Source organism: Aulonocara stuartgranti (genome assembly GCF_965226115.1).
Source record: "Aulonocara stuartgranti genome assembly, chromosome: 14".
In the NCBI taxonomy this organism is placed as follows: Eukaryota; Metazoa; Chordata; class Actinopteri; order Cichliformes; family Cichlidae; genus Aulonocara; species Aulonocara stuartgranti.
Window position 1 is genome coordinate 527,269 of NC_138950.1, and position 17,791 is coordinate 545,059.

Sequence of the window (17,791 nt, forward strand, 5' to 3'; positions counted from 1 at the left end):
TGCAGAAGTTGGAACAGTTTGTTGCCAGGATGGGACGGGTCCTTCAGTATCTGCTCCAGTCCGGCATCTCCTGGTGTAGGTGTCCTGAAGCGGGGGGAGAGCAATCCTGCAGCAGCGTTCTGCTGTACGGATCACTCTCTGGAGAGCTTTTTGGTCCTTCACACAGCTGTTCCCAAACCACGATGTCATGTTCTGTGTGAGGATGCTCTCCACAGCGCCTGTATAGAAAATCCTGAGGATCTTTGGAGAAACCCTGAACTTCCTCAGTTGTCGTAGGTGATACAGGCGCTGCCTAGCCTTTTTGGTCTGGACCTGAATGTGGGCAGCCCATGTCAGGTCTGAGGAGATGTGGACACCAAGATACTTGAAGGACTGCACCCTCTCCACTGGAGCTCCATTGATGATAATGGGCTTGTAGTCTCTGTGCTGACCCCTTCTGAAGTCCACCACCAGCTCCTTGGTCTTGCTGACGTTCAGCTGGAGGTGGTTGTCCTGGCACCACGATGCCAGATTCTTCACTTCATCCATGAAGGCCGCCTCATCGTTGTTGGAGATGGCACCCAGCACCACTGTGTCGTCAGCAAAGTTCACAATGGTGTTGGAGCCGTGGGTGGCCACACAGTCTGAAGTGTAGAGGGAGTAGAGCAGTGGCGAGAGGACACATCCCTGAGGTGCTCCTGTGTTGATGGTGATGCTGTTGGAAACGCATCTACCCACCCTCACCACCTGCCATTTCAGTGTTACTGTTTAAACTGTTGTTTTTATAAAGCTGATTTAAATAAAACCTTTCGACTGAGGTCCTTCATTTTTCCTACCCTTCCTTCGCTTTCAGATGCCTTTTATTTTGAAAGCAAAAGCGGAATCCCTTTTAGTCAGTTTCCGACATTTTTGATGCAACTTTGACCTCAAATTTACATCAAAAAGAAATGATATTTAATGATAATTGTTGAACGTGGCTGATCTTATAAGCTCGCGATTATCAGAGAATCGTTAATTACATGTTAATAAATGATAAAGTAAGCGTCTTCTTTTCAGTTTTTAACGACGTGTCACTGACTGTCTGCTGACGTGGCGCTGATAGACCCACCTCTCGGTGGTCTGAAGCATTTCCGGGGTGCTGTTTTCTTCTTCCGGCACAATAAACATGGCGCCCCCCGTCCCGTTGCTGGCAGGTGGGTACATTTTTGTTTATTTTGATTTATATAAAAATGTCTGTCTTTTTAAAACCCACGGACAACGACACAAAGTCACACATCCGCCACGACCAGCGTAAGCCTCCGCGCTGTTAGGTAGAGCCAGCAGCCCGCCAAACCCAGTGAGGAATCGGATAAAATATTAATTTGTGCGAATATAACAAAGTCACGTGCGCTCGCAATGAAAGTGTTGTATGTTTTTAAATCGGTGGAGTCTTTGGGTTGATTCGGCTGTAAAATAACGCCCGTGTGTGTTTCCGTTAATAAAACTGAGCTGGTTGAATTTTACCACGCTGTTTTCTGTTTCACGTCAGTGAGGTTTCGGGTACAAAGAGCTTAACAACAGCAGAGCAGCAGCTACGTTAGGGTCTGTGTTAGAGCCGATGTGCGAGGCGATGCTGTGCGCTTCAAACGCCGCGTTTGCTGTAAACTCACGTGACACTGTTTTGGTTCAATCGGGATTACGTTACATTAAGGGATTTTTAAATGGAGCTCTTTCAGGGCCTCTTTTACTCTTCGGTTTATTCCAAACTGTGTTGATATCAGAGACCAATGGTCGCAACCCATCTATCCATTCGCTTCCGCTTATCCTTTTCAGGGTCGCGGGGGGCGCTGGAGCCTATCCCAGCTGTCATAGGGCGAGAGGCGGGGTACACCCTGGACAGGTCGCCAGTCTGTCGCAGGGCCAACACACAGGGACAGACAACCATTCGCACTCTCATTCACTCGCACATTCACACCTAGTGGCAATTTGGATTTTTCCAATTAACCTATCCCCACAAGCTGCATGTCTTTGGACGGTGGGAGGAAGCCAGAGTACCTGGGGGGAACCCACGCAAACACGGGGAGAACATGCAAACTCCACACAGAAAGACCCCGGCCTGATGGTGGAATTGAACTCAGGACCTTCTTGCTGTGCGGCAACAGTGCTAACCACCGTGCTGCAACCAAAGGGGTGTGCAACTCCAGGCCTCGGGGCCGGTGTTGGCAGGTTCTCACCCTGGGTCAGCACACCTGAATCACATGATTAGTTCGTTACCAGGCCTCTGGAGAACCTCAACACATGGCGAGGACGTCATTTAGCCACTTTAATCAGCTGACACATCTAAAACCTGCAGGACACGCCCCCAAGGCCTGGAGTTGGACACCCCTGATGTAAAGCATCTGTTTTCAACAGCATCTTACCGCTGAAGGAGCGAGCCGCTTTAATCTGACCTGTTCACAGTAACAGGTGCAAGAATAATTTGTAATTTAATTTCAGTCTCACAGATTCTCAGAAGCTCCGTAAACACGAAGACATGTTGACTCCTAACAGTATGACTACAATCCAGCGAACGTAAAGAAAGAACTTAAAATGTTTACATTCAAATGACAGTTAAATAAAATAAAAGCTCCGATGAAAATCAGTTTTACATTTGAGGTCTTAAGGATAAACATTGTAGGAATGAACAACTAAAAAAAGTTCAAAAATATTAGAGAGCATTGACGACGGTGAGACCGTCCCTCACAGCGCTGAGCTAACGTCAGTGCTCAGGAGCCACAGACGCGTCAGTGAGCCGTCCACATACTTCTGGTGTGTTTGTGTTTCAGTGCGAGGATCCGATGGCACGTCTCTGCTCCGAGGCCCCCCCCACTGTGAGCCACATGCAGCTTTCCAGAGGTAACCCTGCCCCCTACGCACCCTGTCACCAACACACACGGACACAGTTTGTTTGTTTACAGTGTGTGTGTGTGTGCGTGTGTGTGGCAGGGACTGCCGGCCCAGCAGATGTGTGACCTTCAGCACAGACGGGACACTCTTTGGTTGGTGTAACGGACAAAAGTAGGAGCTTCTCCATCCCTGTGAGTAACATCTGTCTTGCACCCTGTCTGACCTCTGACCTCTAACCCTCTGTCTGCCTGTACATCAGTGTCTCCATCGTGAACCCCTCAGATGGCGCTGTGGTGTCGACCTTTGACCTCCCGAAGACAGCCCTGCTGGAATTTTCTCCACTCAACAACATCCTGGTTACCTGGCAACTGTACACGAGTAAGAGAAGAAGAGGGAGTTTCACGTCCGTAGAGAGATTAGAGATAAAACAAGTTCACATGAGGTCACGAGTCCTTCTACATCAGGGGTGTCAAACTCAAACACACAGTGGGCCAAAATTCAAAACTGGAACAAAGTCGCGGGCTAACGTTAATATTTATTGAAATATATTTATTCCTCCAGATATAAGAATGAATCTTTTCTTATGGACTCAAACACGTTTTGCTGAAAAACTGAATATGGAACAAGCAAAGCTTGATACTAAACAATATATATATTAGCTGTATAATACCAGTAGGCCAGCTCTGATAATAATTTGGTATGGCTTCGCGGGCCAAATGTAATTAGGCTGTGGGCCAAATTTGGCCCGCGGGCCAGAGTTTGACACCTACGTTCTACACCCAGACAGGTAGACTGATGTCATGTGACATAAACATTTCTCAGCTGTTTGCAGACTCTCTTCTGCACTCGGAGTTCACGCTCAGTCGCAGAGACAGTGACACTAGACCGGTTGCGCAGATACTCCTTTTTGTTCCCCTGTGCAGGCAGGTGTGCCTGTGTCTGCACGGAGCCTCTCTCCTGCAGCATGGCATGTTTCATTTTATCCAAACAAAGAAATTGAGTTCTGTAGGCGTTTACAGGTGAGGGCTGTCTGCACACCTGGTGGAGCTGTTTTTACTTTTTTATGTAAGAAAAATTCACAGGTAAAGACTTTCTGAGGTTAAATGACTGTTTTTGTGAATGGAGTCTGGTGGAAAGGGACATTTCCTGTGTGGGCTAAACCCACACTGACCCTTTCAGGTGTCAGCGGCACGTGGCTTTAGTTTGTGTGGGGGTGTGGCCTGCTGCAGATAACGGTTTTTAAGGAGGAAAGCTGCTGTGTCTGAATCTAAATTGTCAGTTTTTCTGCTGATTGGCGTGTTTCAGTGTGTTCGGTGTGTCGTGCTGGTGTGAACGGTGCTGTTTAAACAAAGTTGACTCTGTGACGCTGCAGAGACTCAGGACAGTCCTCAGGGGGAAGCCAACCTCCAGCTGTGGGAGCTGCGCAGCGGACGACTCATCAAAGCCCTCTATCAGAAGAAGGTCGAGTCGTGGTGAGTCCTGACGCACCCTGACTGATTGATTGATCGACTGATTGGTTGTTGCCTGTCAGTGTTGATGTCTGTGGTGGTCTGCAGGTGTCCCAGCTGGTCTGAAGACGAGAAGATCTGCGTGAGGATCGTCAACAACGAGCTGCACTTCTATGAGGACAACGACTTTGGTAAGGACGCGTGCAGCGGTAGCCAGCGGCTCTGTCGCTGTGAAACCAGCAGCTGATGTCTGCGCCATCGTTTTTCCCAGACTCCATCGCCAACAAGCTCCACATGCAGAAGGTGTCCGACTTTGCGCTGTCGCCTGGAGGTCAGCCCAGCAAGGTGAGCGGAGCGTCCAGCAGCATAGTTCATTCTACCTGAACATGGTCCCACCCACCGTCTGTCCCCGTCAGGTCGCCGTCTACGTTCCGGGCAGCAAAGGAGCTCCTTCGTTCGTCCGCCTGTATCAGTACCCGGCGTTTGGAGGGCCGACTGCTGCACTCGCCAACAAGAGCTTCTTCAAGGCTGACCGAGTGATGATGCAGTGGAACAAGAAAGGTAGGTGTCCCGAGTCCCGACAGCTAGAACCGTGACCCCTGTGAGCGCTGACTTTAACCCGCCTGTCTTTCCCGCAGCCTCGGCCGTGCTGGTGACGGCGAGTACTGAAGTGGATAAAACTGGCGCGTCGTACTATGGAGAGCAGACGCTGCATTACCTCGGCGTTAACGGAGAGACGGCGCTGGTCCAGCTGTGTAAATCCTCCTTTTACTTCCCAGTTTAGCTTCTCGCTGCAGCGCCAGCGCTGGTCACCTGAGGGGTAAAATATGGCGATAGCGACAGGAAATGTTTGTGTAACGACTTTTCTTTATCGCTTTGAAACAGCGAAGAACGGCCCAATCTACGACGTGGCGTGGAGTCCAAGCTCCACCGAGTTCTGCGTGGTGTATGGCTTCATGCCGGCCAAAGCCACCGTCTTCAACCTCAAATGTGACCCCGTCTACGACTTTGGGACCGGACCGCGAAATGCAGCGTACTACAGGTGAGAATCCGCCTGTGCTCGACGGCGTGTTGTCGCCTCTTTGGTCACGTCTGTTAATGATGCCACCGTGACGGGGGCTCAGCCATACGGCGTCTTCAGGAGGAGGTCGGTACGTGATGGAAAAGCGTCGTATCACCGCAGCAGAAAACGTGGTTGGCTCCTCGGTGGGTAACGGCTACCAAACCTGCTGACCTAGTGTAGTCAGTAGGATGGGATGCTTCCTGTGAGAGGCTGCACCTGATTGGTAGCTTTTAACTGTGAGGGGAAATCAGGCTGGATGTCAAACCTTAAACTGCTGGATGTTGTCTGTCTCCCTGTCTGTAGCCCTCAGGGCCACATCCTGATCCTGGCCGGCTTCGGTAACCTGCGAGGTCAGATGGAGGTCTGGGATGTGAAGAACTACAAACAGGTGAGGGAAAAACACCTGCGGAGGGAGGGTGGGGGTGGGTCGAAAAGCAATAGGTAAATGGACCTTCAGCGGTGTTTCACTTCCTGTGAGCGTCACAGCGCCATGCGGTTAGTGCTGAAGCACACGCCCAGCGTGAGTTTCATTCTTCAGCAACACGCTGTCGGCTCACACGATAGTCATAGGGGGCGCTGACTGGAGCCCTGAGGGACACCAGGCCAGGTCACAAAGCTCTGACCCCTGCCCCGATGGTGGAGCCTCAAACCAAGAACACCAAACATGTAAAAGAGACCTGTTTGATCCCGGCTCTTTGGTCCCGGCTCTTTGGTCCCGGCTGTTTGGTCCCGGCTGTTTGGTCCCGGCTCTTTGGTCCCGGCTCTTTGGTCCCGGCTCTTTGGTCCCGGCTCTTTGGTCCCGGCTCTTTGATCAAACCGCTCCATCTGTGGTTGTGGATGGTGTTCAGTCTGATTTGACTGTTACTGAAGCTTTTTTTATTGTAACTGTATCATTACACAGTTTTATTGTTTCGTATGCATTTTCCGTCACGTTTGTGTGTTTCTGTTATCACATGTCAAAGCGATGCTCTTATTTACAGCTCGTATCATCACTGATTCAATTCAGCTCATTTTTGACTCAGACTGTCAGAAATAATATAATTCTGATCATTTAGATGTGTGCTGTCCAAAGAACCCTCTAAACCTTGGAAATTTAAAAGTAACTGAGGATCAAACAGAGAAACATGAAGCAGGTTTTCCTGTTCTGGCTTTTTATAGCAGAAAACCTTAAAAATATTCTGCAGTCGATCAAAAACTGAAGCAAACCATGAATCAACATGTGAACATGACCTGATGAGGTTTGATTACAGACACAGCTGAGCAGTCATCTGTTTCCATTCGTTCAGTTTGAACAGCAGAGACGAGGCTTTGCTGTCAGAGGCCGACAGCACTGAACACAGCAGCAGACTGGTGGCTAATAAACAGAGAATAATGCAGGAAGCAGAGATTTGATGGTAAACTGGTCTCTGAGTGCTGAGAGAGAGAGAGCTGTGCAGGAAGTACAGCAGCCAAAGTCAGAGGGAGCTCATGAGCATGGTTATCAAACGTGAAGCGCAGTTTGATCTTCTTTTGCTGCTGGTTCAGTCAGTGTTGGTCAGAGTGACGAAACCTGCAGCTTCAGGATCTGTGAGCCGTCGACTCTCAGCGCCGACGGCGTCTGTGGACGATCCACGCTCTGTTTCCACGTTTTTACCTGCTCTTTAATTGTTTGAGCTAGAGCAGGGCGATATGGCCAAAAATATTTATCACGATATATATTTGAAAATTTGCGATAACGATATAACCGACGATATAATTGATGCGAGACAAAATACAACTCCACAACATTACTAGCGCAAAAAGACAACCTTCCATTTATTTTCACTTAAACAAGAAGCTGGTTTTTATGTACATTAAAGCTTTATAAAAATGTAACAGTGCAAATGCAAATTCCTTGCTGAAAGTTTAACCAAAAGGCATTTCCAGTAGAAATGGGCTGACATATCCTGAGCATAACCATGTATAATATCCACTGAAGTTAAAAAGAGGTGCTTTGCAACATTAAACTGCAGTGTGCAGTACGTATTTTTCGGACCATAAGGTGCACGGGATTATAAGGCACATTGAGCTAAACAAAGCAGTCAGATAAATCAAACTTTATTAAACTCATTCTTCTTGCTTCCTCCACTTCTGTACCATTGATTCATTAATGTTGAATTCTCTGGCAGCTGCTCTATTCCCATGTTGTTGCAGTATATTAATGACTAACCTCATATTGTGGATGGATTATCTCAGTTGTTCTCCTGACTGAAGTTTGGTCCGTTTACAGTATCCTGCCATGCGATTGCATTTGTCTCTAACCATGAAGAACCTTCACGTTAACTTTTATAAGTGGAAAAGTGTTAGTGTTCGTCCTCCAGCTTCACTGTTTATGTTATGCTAACATAGCTGTGTCGCTAGCGATCACGTAGCACATCATTATATACCAGCTAGCCCAACTTCAGTAACCCTACAAACGTCACTGCTGTTTAGTTTCCTGTCTTCATTTATGTTGGAAGTGATAGCAGAGCTGTACGTTTGATTTTTTTTCAGAAATCTCTCAGTCAGAACATGCTATATCATGCTTAGGTAACTAGCGAAACTAGCGAGCTAACTTCCGCTAACTTCCTGCTAACTTCTAACTCCGTTAAATGTAATAAATTTTGTTTTCATGGATGCCTGGAAGTTAAACTTTATAGTTACACCTGGTAAAGCAGCAATGCTGATCGTTTTATTAAAGATGAAAGAATTTAGACAGTTTTTAACTCTAAGTGATGCTGCAGTGTTGTTTGACCTGAAGTATACGGAGTTTAGGACCCAGATTACTCCCAGATTTAAGAGCATCTTAGTCCGACAAATACGACAATAACAACGGCCGCTTGCATGTTCTGCAAAAAAATGTGCTTTGTTGTGTATCTGACGGACAAACAGCAAACCAGTTCCACATCACTGAGGTTGCACCATTTTTACAAACCAATTCTGGTTCATCTGTTTCACTCAACAATCGGCCATGTGCGTATGAAAACAAAGGCACTGCGCATGCGCGTTTTACTCATATTCTATCGCGATATTTCATTTTCCTATCTTTGCCTAACATTATACCGGTATTACCGTGAACGGTATAATATGGCCCAGCCCTAGTTTGAGCTGTTTGCTGAAATAGTTTTGTGAGCTTTAACCTGAGATTCTGACGTTTCTGATAAAATACATTTATATGTAAAAGTCATTCAGGATTTAATGAATTGAACTGTAAACCCAGCCCTCATTGAGCTGTCCTGTTACAGGCAGCTTTACAGGAAGAATCAGTGATTTAATCGAACGAGTTGGCGTCTTGTCCATCGGTTTCTCTTTAAACTCCATCATTGTCGTGTTTGGCTTCACCAGTCTCACCTGTCTCGTCCAAGGTGTCCAAATCTCAGGCGCCAGACGCCACTCATTTCTCCTGGTGTCCCGATGGTGAGCATATCGTCACGGCGACCTGCTCTCCTCGGCTGCGGGTCAGTAACGGTTATAAGATCTGGCACTACACCGGCTCCGTGCTTCAGAAATGGGACGTGGCGGCCGGCTCGGAGCTGTGGGAGGTGCGCTGGCAGTCGCTCCTCGACGGCAGCTTCCCCAAGCGACCAATCAAGTACCAGGCAGCGCCCAGCCAGCTGGGGTCCACACAGGCCCCGCCCACACAGGCGTACCGGCCACCCGCACTGAGACACCTGCCCGCCACGCCCAGCTCCAAACTGGTGAGATGACGATGGCTTTCTGGTTTATTTAGGCAGAAGTCGTCGTTATGGTAACCTGACCTCACCTGTCTTTTCCTGTCAGCACGAGGACGAGCCTCCTCAGGACCTTCGTCCCGGAGCTTCGGGAGAGAAGAGTCTCTCTAAATCTGCTCTGAAGAACCAGAGGAAACGAGAAGCAAAGAAGGCAGCGAAGCAGGTGAGACTCGAAAGTGTGACGTACCTGTGAGCACAGGTGCTGAAATCCAGGCGAGCTGAACGCCGTCACACCGTCGCTCGCACGGCGTCGACGTCTGCTGCTGGAGAAGCAATGGTCACCTGCTCCTGCTCTCTTCCTGCATCAGCTGTTTATACAAACACTACACATGCTGTGCCTTTTTCAAATTAAAAGCACTCTAAAGTTTGGCTTTTACTGTGAAACACTTGTTTACATGAAACATCTGATATTCAGCGTCTGATTAAATTCATGTGTCATCATCACAGAGGATGATGAGGAGACAGACAGACTGATGATGAAGAAGCTGAAAGGCTTCTTCATCATCAGCTGACGTGTGATCATGTGATCTGCTGATATTCATCTGCTAAAAACAGGAAAAGCCTGACTGATGATTTCAGCCTCGTTTCAGGTGTGGAGGATCTTTGTCTGCTCTCACCTGGATCTCACACCGCCTGCCAGCATTCCTCTTACTCCGGGTTCTGCCATGTTGTAAGGTGCTCGAGGCAGTCACGTGAACACGGTCACTGATCTGATTATTTCAACAGGAGGCGAAACCAGAACCAGAACCTCCCACTGACCCCGCCGCTGTCAGTAACAGCCAATCAGAGGCAAGCATCGGTGACCCAGAGGTGGAAAAGAAGATCAAGAACTTAAAGAAGGTGAAGGCTGGTTTATTTCTGTGAACGTCAGTCAGGTGGATCTCAGCCTGGGGGTGGGGTCAGTGGTGTGTGGTGCTCTGATTGGTCAGTCTCTCAGTGACTTTTGTACGTTTCAGAAACTGAAGGCCATCGAGGAGCTGAAGGAGCAGCAGGCATCGGGGAAGGTCCTGCAGAAGAACCAGGTGATGTTTGTTGACAACCCGACACTCATGAGGGGCAAACGCCGCAGTCATCGGCGGGCCCTGGGTGGTGTCTGGAGGAACTGTGATCACGCTGTAGACGATGACTGGTAACGGTTGCTGACATCTTGGTGCTGCGAGCACAGCGGCGCTAACTCTGAGCTTAACCTTTCCTCTGCAGGTGGAGAAGATCCAGAAGGAGGAGCAGCTGCTGAAGGAGCTGCAGGAGCTGCAGATCGGACAGTAAGAGGTCCCTGGGAGCTACAGACCACGCCTCCCATCCTGCAGAGCACAGAGGGACGGTGGCGTCTGTGATTGAGTTTTTAGTTGAGGGGCGGGGCTTATCTGACAGGTGTGGCATGCCTCCAGAGGGTTAGACTGAGTGGATGTTTGTTCCTTATGTTCACGCCCTGCCCGTGGCTGCGAGCGGCGAGCGCTCCTCTGTCTCAGCTGGAGGTTGTCCAGTAATAAACTGTGTAACAGAGCATGAGACCAGTTCTTCTTCTTGTCGCAGTGAAACCTTTGTTTTTATTTGTCACCAGAGTTTTTTTGTTTTTGGCCGTGGGAGTGCTGATAGACAACAAAGTAAGTCGGACTCGAACCCAGGCCTGCTGTTCTGCGACTACGGTCACCTGCTCTCCCACTGAGCCAACCCGGTGCCCCAGAGTCGGGTCCTTTTAATTGGATTCATTTACACAAACTCGGCTACACCTGCCGAGCTTCGTCGCTGCCCTAATATAATACACTTTTTCTCTCTGCCTCACAGTTCCATTTTTTATGGGTAATAAAAAGAAAATAAAGCCGTTATTTCTAATAAATTCAACAAAAAATCTGGTCATTTGTGTAACCCCCGTTCTCTGCAAAGTGAGTCCATTATGTATGGGAAGTGCCCTCTGGTGTGAACAATCACGGAAGCTCCACCACCTCCGTTTCCTGTGATTGGTCTGTGCGAGGCCGTCCAATCACTGCAAAGGACACGGGGATCCCCAGCCCTCTGCCCATGCAGGTAGGGCAGTTGGGTGAGATATCTCACTCGGTGTTCAGAGAACCGGTGTTATGCAAGTGACCAACCTTCTCTTTCAAGCAGCACTCAGTGTCTCGCTGTGGGAAACGGCGCCACTCCTGGATCACGTGCATCAAAGCCTGTAACTCCGCCACCCAGGCAGGTCAGCGCTTCCAAAGGTCTGCGTGTCTCTAGGAGCCCACACTAAGGACTGAGTGTGTGAGTGAGGGTCACATGGATCATCATCATTGTAGCTCCGCGACAGGCACGGCTTCTTCAAGACGCCGCTTTGCTGCATTTATTGAACGCCGTGAAAACTACAAACACAAACGCTGTAGGCCCTTCAGTCAGTTCAAAGTAACGTGTTTCACACAATCCTGTCTGTGTTTCTTCAGCAAAATAAACATGAAGTCAACATGTCTGTATCTGTAGATAATAACTGTTATGCCTACGTGTACAAATATATTTATACAAACAAATAATTCCTTACGATACCACATATATAAAAGCTATTTCTGTGACACAATCATGGTCGGCGTGTGCAGATGTGTCCCACAGAAACACCCCAAAGGCCCCACGAGGCTGCAGTCCTGGGACTTGCACACCATCACAGTAGCCTCTTCCACCCAGTGTGATAAGCACCACTGTGACCTGTCTGTGAGGAGCAACAGGCTCACCAGTAGGCCTCAACCTGTGGGTCCTGTTCTTTTTTTTTTTTTTTTTTGGCTTCGCTGTGAGTTTATTTCAAGGCTGAGAACACAATCATTCAGCCACTGGGAGCTGTGTCATTAACATAAACAAAGACAAATACCAGATTAAGCAGACAGCTGTCATAAAAAAAGCCTTTCCTCATTTTTGTCATGAGAGTGATTCAGTTTAAAGAGCTTAGCTTTTTTTTTTTTTTTAATCTTTATTGAACTTTTAATTGCAAAGCAGGAAAACAGCAGTCACCAGCATATACATACACAGGACAAAGATGCATCTACATGTATAGCAGGACGTGGGAGGCAGAAAGAGAAAGCCAACAGCAATATTAATAAACAATGAAAAAGGTTAACAATCGTCCCTTTGTTGCCAGGCTAAATCCCGTAAGCCCGATTTCAACCTCTGAGCAGAAGGAGTGTTCAGGTGGGCCAAAAAAGGGTCCCATATGCGATAGAAAAGGAAAGGTTTGTCCTTAAGTGCTGTAGAGAAGGCTTCCATTGGCATGATACATATCACAGACTGTAGCCACTGGTTGACAGATGGGGCCTTATCAGAAATCCACAGTACCATAATGCACTTTCGAGCGTAGTGCAGCAGTATGTGAAGGAGATCTTTGCTGCGAAAGCCGGCAGGTAGCTCATCGTTCAGTCCTAACAGGCAAGTCCTTGGACCCAGATGCAGTCGGCAATTAAATATAGTACATAGCTTGTCTATAAGTGATCTCCAAAACTGTAGAATAACAGGGCAGCTCCACAGACAATGAAAAAAGGAACCAACAGCAGACTGACATTTGTTACAGAGATTAGGCAAAGCTGGATACATTATGTGTCTCTTCTCGGGTGTAATATAAAGCCTATTTATAAGTTTAAACTGCCTTTCCCAAATAGAATTAGATGCCAAGGCTTTAAAAGGACGACAACACAACTCATCCCAAGCTTCAGCATCTATAGCGCCTACGTCTGATTCCCATTGGCCCTTGATTTTGTTAGAGTTATCCATTCAGAGAGAATGTTATAAATCTTTTTAGTGATACATTTTAGTTGGGTAGTTTTTACCATGAGTGATTCTATAGGAGAAAGACCAAACCCTCCATCAAAATCCTTCAATTTAGAAGTAATATAGTGCTTTACCTGAAAGTACTTCAAAAAATCCTTATTGGTCAGACCAAACTTGCTTTTCAGTTGATTAAAAGTAAGAAGAGAGTTCTCATGAACAAGATCACCCACTGTATTAATCCCTTTTTGAGACCAGTCCTCAAAACCAGCCCGAAGACCAGGTAAGAAGTCAGGGTTTTCATGAATAGGAGTAAGAAGGGAGAAACAATTAAAATATCCTTCCAGGCGCCTGACTTTGCGCCAAACAACGAGCATATTCTTTAGCACCATATTATCTTGTGTTAGAACTGTGGCTTTACCTGAGGAAATATATAGCAGGTTCCGCAACGGAATGCCCTTTAAAGAAGCGGACTCAGCGCTGAGGTAAATGGAATCCGGATCGTCCATAAACCATTCTGTAAGAAATTTAAACTGTGCAGCCAAGAGGTATTGTGGGAAGGAGGGAGCGGCAAGACCGCCTTTCTGAACAGGCAAACACAGAAAACTGTATCTCAGCCTAGGTCTTTTCTTACGCCATATAAAAGAAATAATTGAACCATTTAATTTTGACAAAACCTTTTTGGACAGAGCAAGCGGTAACATCTGGAATAAATACAAGAGGCGAGGGAGGATATTCATCTTGACCAGATGAATACGACCTAAGAGAGACAGAGGGAGGCTGCACCACCTACCCAAATCGCGATTGATGGTCTGAATTAAAGGGGTGTAGTTCAGACTATACATTTCTTTTAGATTCGGTGAAATCTTTACCCCTAAATAAGTGAAACCGGAGGGAGACCAACGAAAAGGCTGAGAAATGTTTGGATCAACCTCATTTAGAACAGAGAGGGGCATAGCCTCACTTTTAGAAAAATTGATCTTGTAGCCTGAGAAGGAGCCGTATTGGGAAATTAACGCAACTAATCTAGGAATTGAGTGAGCAGGAGAATTTAGAAAAATTAAGACGTCATCTGCATAAAGTGAAATCTTATGTTGAGAATTGTTCAAACAGAGTCCTTCAATAGCAGCATCCTTCCTAATGGCTGTGGCAAGGGGTTCCATAGCCAGGGCGAATAACAAAGGGCTCAGCGGACAGCCCTGCCGACTGCCACGTTCAATACTGAAATTGTCCGACCTATAACCATTGGTAATCACTGCCGAAAGAGGGGAAGTATAAAGGATCTGGATCCATTTAACGAAGTTGTCACCTAAACCAAATTCTTGAAGTGTGAAAAGAAGAAACGGCCATTCCAGACGGTCAAAGGCCTTTTCAGCATCAAGTGAGATGACTAGAGCCTCAGGGTTGAACAAAGATGAGTGCTGAATAATGTTAAGTAGGCGCCTCACGCTATGTGTGGAATACCGCCCTCGTATAAAACCAGTTTGATCATTCTTAACGATCGAAGGTAGTATTGGCTCAAGACGTACAGCCAGGACCTTAGCAAGTACCTTCAAATCAAGATTTAAAACAGATATAGGCCTATAGGAGGCGCATTCTTCTGGAGGTTTCCCCTTCTTCAGAATTAGCGAAATATTAGCCTCCATTAAGGAGGGGGGAGAGTGCCTGCCTCAAAAGAGGACAGAAGCATCTTATGCAGTGGGGAAGTCAGAATATTACTAAATTTCTTAAAGAATTCCCCCGTGAACCCGTCTGGACCCGGGGCTTTGTTATTTGGAAGCATCTGAATAACTTTCAAAATTTCACTTTGCGTTATAGGTTTACATAAATCATCCCTTTGGATTTCAGTAACTTTAGGTAAATTTAGTCCTAAGAAGAAGTGATGCATACCTTGTTCCAATGTTGATTTAAACTGGGAGGTATATAACTGCTTATAAAAAGTTTTAAAAGTATCATTAATAATTAAATTGTCATATTTAGGTAAACCAGATGAGTCTCTAACACATGGGATATTACAACCAGCACCCTTATTATGAAGAAGATTAGCCAGATAGCGGTTAGGTTTATTAGCAAACTCATACAACCTCTGCCTCATGAAGAAAAGAGATTTCTCAGCCTTTCTTGTCAATAGTGCCTCCAAAGCTGTTTTAACCACCTGAATTTCATTCCTTAATTGCTCTGAAGGTGATTCATTATGTTTAGCTTGCAGTTCGTGCAATTCCAGTTCCAATTTCCATTGTTCCATCTGATTTTTCCGCTTCAGGCCTGCTGAATATGATATAATCAGTCCACGGGTGTAAGCCTTCAGGGTGTCCCAAAGCAGGCCTGGAGAAACTTCAGGGGTTGCATTGACCTTTAAAAAATGTTCAAGCTGATCATTTAAAAATATTTCGAATTTTGGGTCGTGAATCAAAAAATTGTTAAATCTCCAGGTATGAGACCGAGGGACAGGATTTAGATCACTTAGCTGAACAAAAACCGGCGCATGATCTGATATAATAATATCGCCTATTGTACATCCCAAAATGTTTCCCAGTGATCGTTTGGGGGTGAAAACGAGATCGATCCTACTACTTGTTCTATGAACACCGGAAAAAAAAGTAAATTCTTTATCGTTAGGATGAAGAGTCCGCCAGGTATCAACCAGATCAAGTTCGTTACAAGTATCTAAAAGTGCTTTGGCCCTTGTAGACATTTGAATTTGTTTAGGAGGGGATCTGTCCTTAGTTGTAGAAAAATAACAGTTAAAATCACCGGCTATCACAGAATTATCACAAACCCAATCAGAAAAGGAAGAGAAAGTATGAGCAATAAAGTCGTTAGACTGTACTGGCGGAAAGTAAATATTCAGAAATGACACCGCCTGACCACCTAGGGTGCCTTTTAAGGAAACATATCTACCAGACTTATCACAAATTGTTTGGTCAACTGTCAGTGGTAGGTGTTTATGTATTAAAACGGCTACACCGCGGCTCTTACTCGTAAAGGAGGAACTAAAAACTTGACCGACCCAATCACGTTTCAGTTTTAGATGCTCCTGAGGAGACAGGTGAGTTTCTTGCAACAAGGCAACATGTACATTCTCCCTCTTAAGAAAGCTCAATATTTTTTTTCCGTTTAACAGGGTTATGTATACCTCCTACATTCCAGGAACAAACATTCAACATTGAATTATCACTTATCATACAACATTTTAAATAAGCATGGAACCACGCTCAGGTGACCAAAGCATAGCTGATATGTAGGGCTCCCAAACACTGCTCTACAACACCAGTGGCAAGTAAAATACACATAGAAAAACAAACGTACTGCTTTGCTAACAATTAACAAAAAACTATTTACAAGAAACAGGACCGTCAAGAAACCAGTGAGTATGGAGGTCAGACAAAGGTCTCCAACGCCCAGCAGGGGGCGCAAGCAAACTTTCCAACTTGGACATAGAACGATGCTGGACCAGAGTACGAGTCTTTTCTTAATCAGTAACGTGAAACAGTTGCCCGCCCGCAGCTAAAACAAGGATTCGGATTATAAATGGCTAAATAAAATAGTCTATGTGTATGGGGTTATTATCGCCGCACAGACCCGAAAAGAAAAAAAGAAACCAAACAGAAAAAATAACAATAATAATAAACAGGGAAGGAAGAAAAAAAAAAAAGGAGGAGGAGGAGACGAGGGATTGGCGAATGCCTCACGTATGGGACAGGAGCACAGATCAACAGTCCACTGGAGCCACCGAGGATGAGCGCGGCCCCGCCCCTTGAGGTACGTTATCCAGGTAAGCTGAGACTGCTTCTGGAGATCTAAAAGATTTCTCCTGGCCATCGATCTTGATCCTAAGGACAGCCGGGTACATCATAGCGAAGGGGACACCCATCTCCCTAAGGCGTTGTTTGACGTGGTAGAATCCCTGGCGTTTCTTCAGAACAGCGGCGGAGAAGTCCTCGAATATCATAATAGGAATGCCATTATGAAATAAGGACTGCTTCCTCCTAGCCGCTTGCATGATCCGTGCTTTATCCTGGAAGTTGTGGAGCTTTATGATGACCGCGCGGGGCCGCTGGGCACTGGAAGGGAGGCGTGCAAGCACCCGGTGGCAGCGATCGATTTTAACAGCGCCGCCCTTGAAACTCACAGCCACCAACTCCGGTAACCACGTTTTGAAAAAAGACACAGGGTTGGTACCTTCACTGCCTTCGGGTAGCCCAATAACACGTATGTTACACCGTCGGCTCCTGTTCTCCAAGTCATCAATCTTATCCAAAGCGGCCTCCAGCTTGAGCTCCACTTCAGAAATCTTGGCGCCATATCCCGCTGTAACATCTTCCTGCGTTGATATACGTGCCTCTGCCTCCTTCATTTTAACATCCAATGCAGAGACGTTAGCTGCGCATGTTTCCAGTCTTTTCAGAACTGGATCAATCTTCTTCTCAAAGGAGGCCTCCACCGCCCTCAGCACCTCCGCCGATATCCTCTCCACCAATTTGTCGACGTCCATTCGGTCGAGAAGTGGGGGCGACTGGGCCTCCGCCATAACCGCTACAGCATGATCGCTGAGCGGAGGGTGATTTTCTCCGGATTTGCCCGGTTTCGACCCAAGGTTGAGCTTCTTCTGGGTGCTTGGCATCGTACGAAGTTTAAAAGTCGAAATAAACAGAGACTTTAACCAAACAAGACATATAAAGGCCTAAACAAATGCCAAGCTGCGGGAGCGGGCGAGAAACACAGCTACTCCGCCATTGACGTCACGTGACCCCCGGGTCCTGTTCTTAAAGCTTCTCAGAGATGTCGGCCAACTGGTGCAATTCCAAAGCCAATATGACAGGCTGAAGTAGCAGCTAAATACACTTTAATAGTGGAAGATGCTCTCCGCTAATCTAGCAAATCCTAAAGGAAGCATGACAGATTGGAGAGAGAGCACTGATAAGCAATTATATTCCTAGCTGCTCACCATCTTTCAAATACATGCTGTTGGCGATCAGAGTGGCCAT

General features: G+C 46.6%; 1 protein-coding gene across 1 annotated transcript; it reads left to right on the forward strand.

Moving 5' to 3' along the window:
- Positions 1-1,067: 1,067 nt before the first annotated feature.
- Positions 1,068-11,522, forward strand: eif2a (eukaryotic translation initiation factor 2A). Its single transcript, XM_082502933.1, has 16 exons — positions 1,068-1,172; positions 2,784-2,853; positions 2,944-3,015; positions 3,104-3,222; positions 4,217-4,316; positions 4,401-4,483; positions 4,564-4,637; positions 4,709-4,853; positions 4,931-5,047; positions 5,178-5,334; positions 5,659-5,743; positions 8,718-9,050; positions 9,133-9,246; positions 9,810-9,923; positions 10,040-10,105; positions 10,284-11,522. The coding sequence occupies exons 1-16, from the start codon at positions 1,145-1,147 to the stop codon at positions 10,347-10,349; spliced, it is 1,743 nt and encodes a 580-aa protein (XP_082359059.1). The 5' UTR covers positions 1,068-1,144; the 3' UTR covers positions 10,350-11,522.
- Positions 11,523-17,791: the final 6,269 nt, after the last annotated feature.

Excerpts from the sequence above, each read along its gene's own strand:
- eif2a (XM_082502933.1), top strand. The coding sequence starts at position 1,145 with ATGGCGCCCCCCGTCCCGTTGCTGGCAG. Across the intron at positions 3,016-3,103 it reads GGTTGGTGTAACGGACAAAA|TGTCTCCATCGTGAACCCCT; the intron begins GTAGGAGCTTCT and ends CCTGTACATCAG. Across the intron at positions 9,247-9,809 it reads CAAAGAAGGCAGCGAAGCAG|GAGGCGAAACCAGAACCAGA; the intron begins GTGAGACTCGAA and ends TTATTTCAACAG.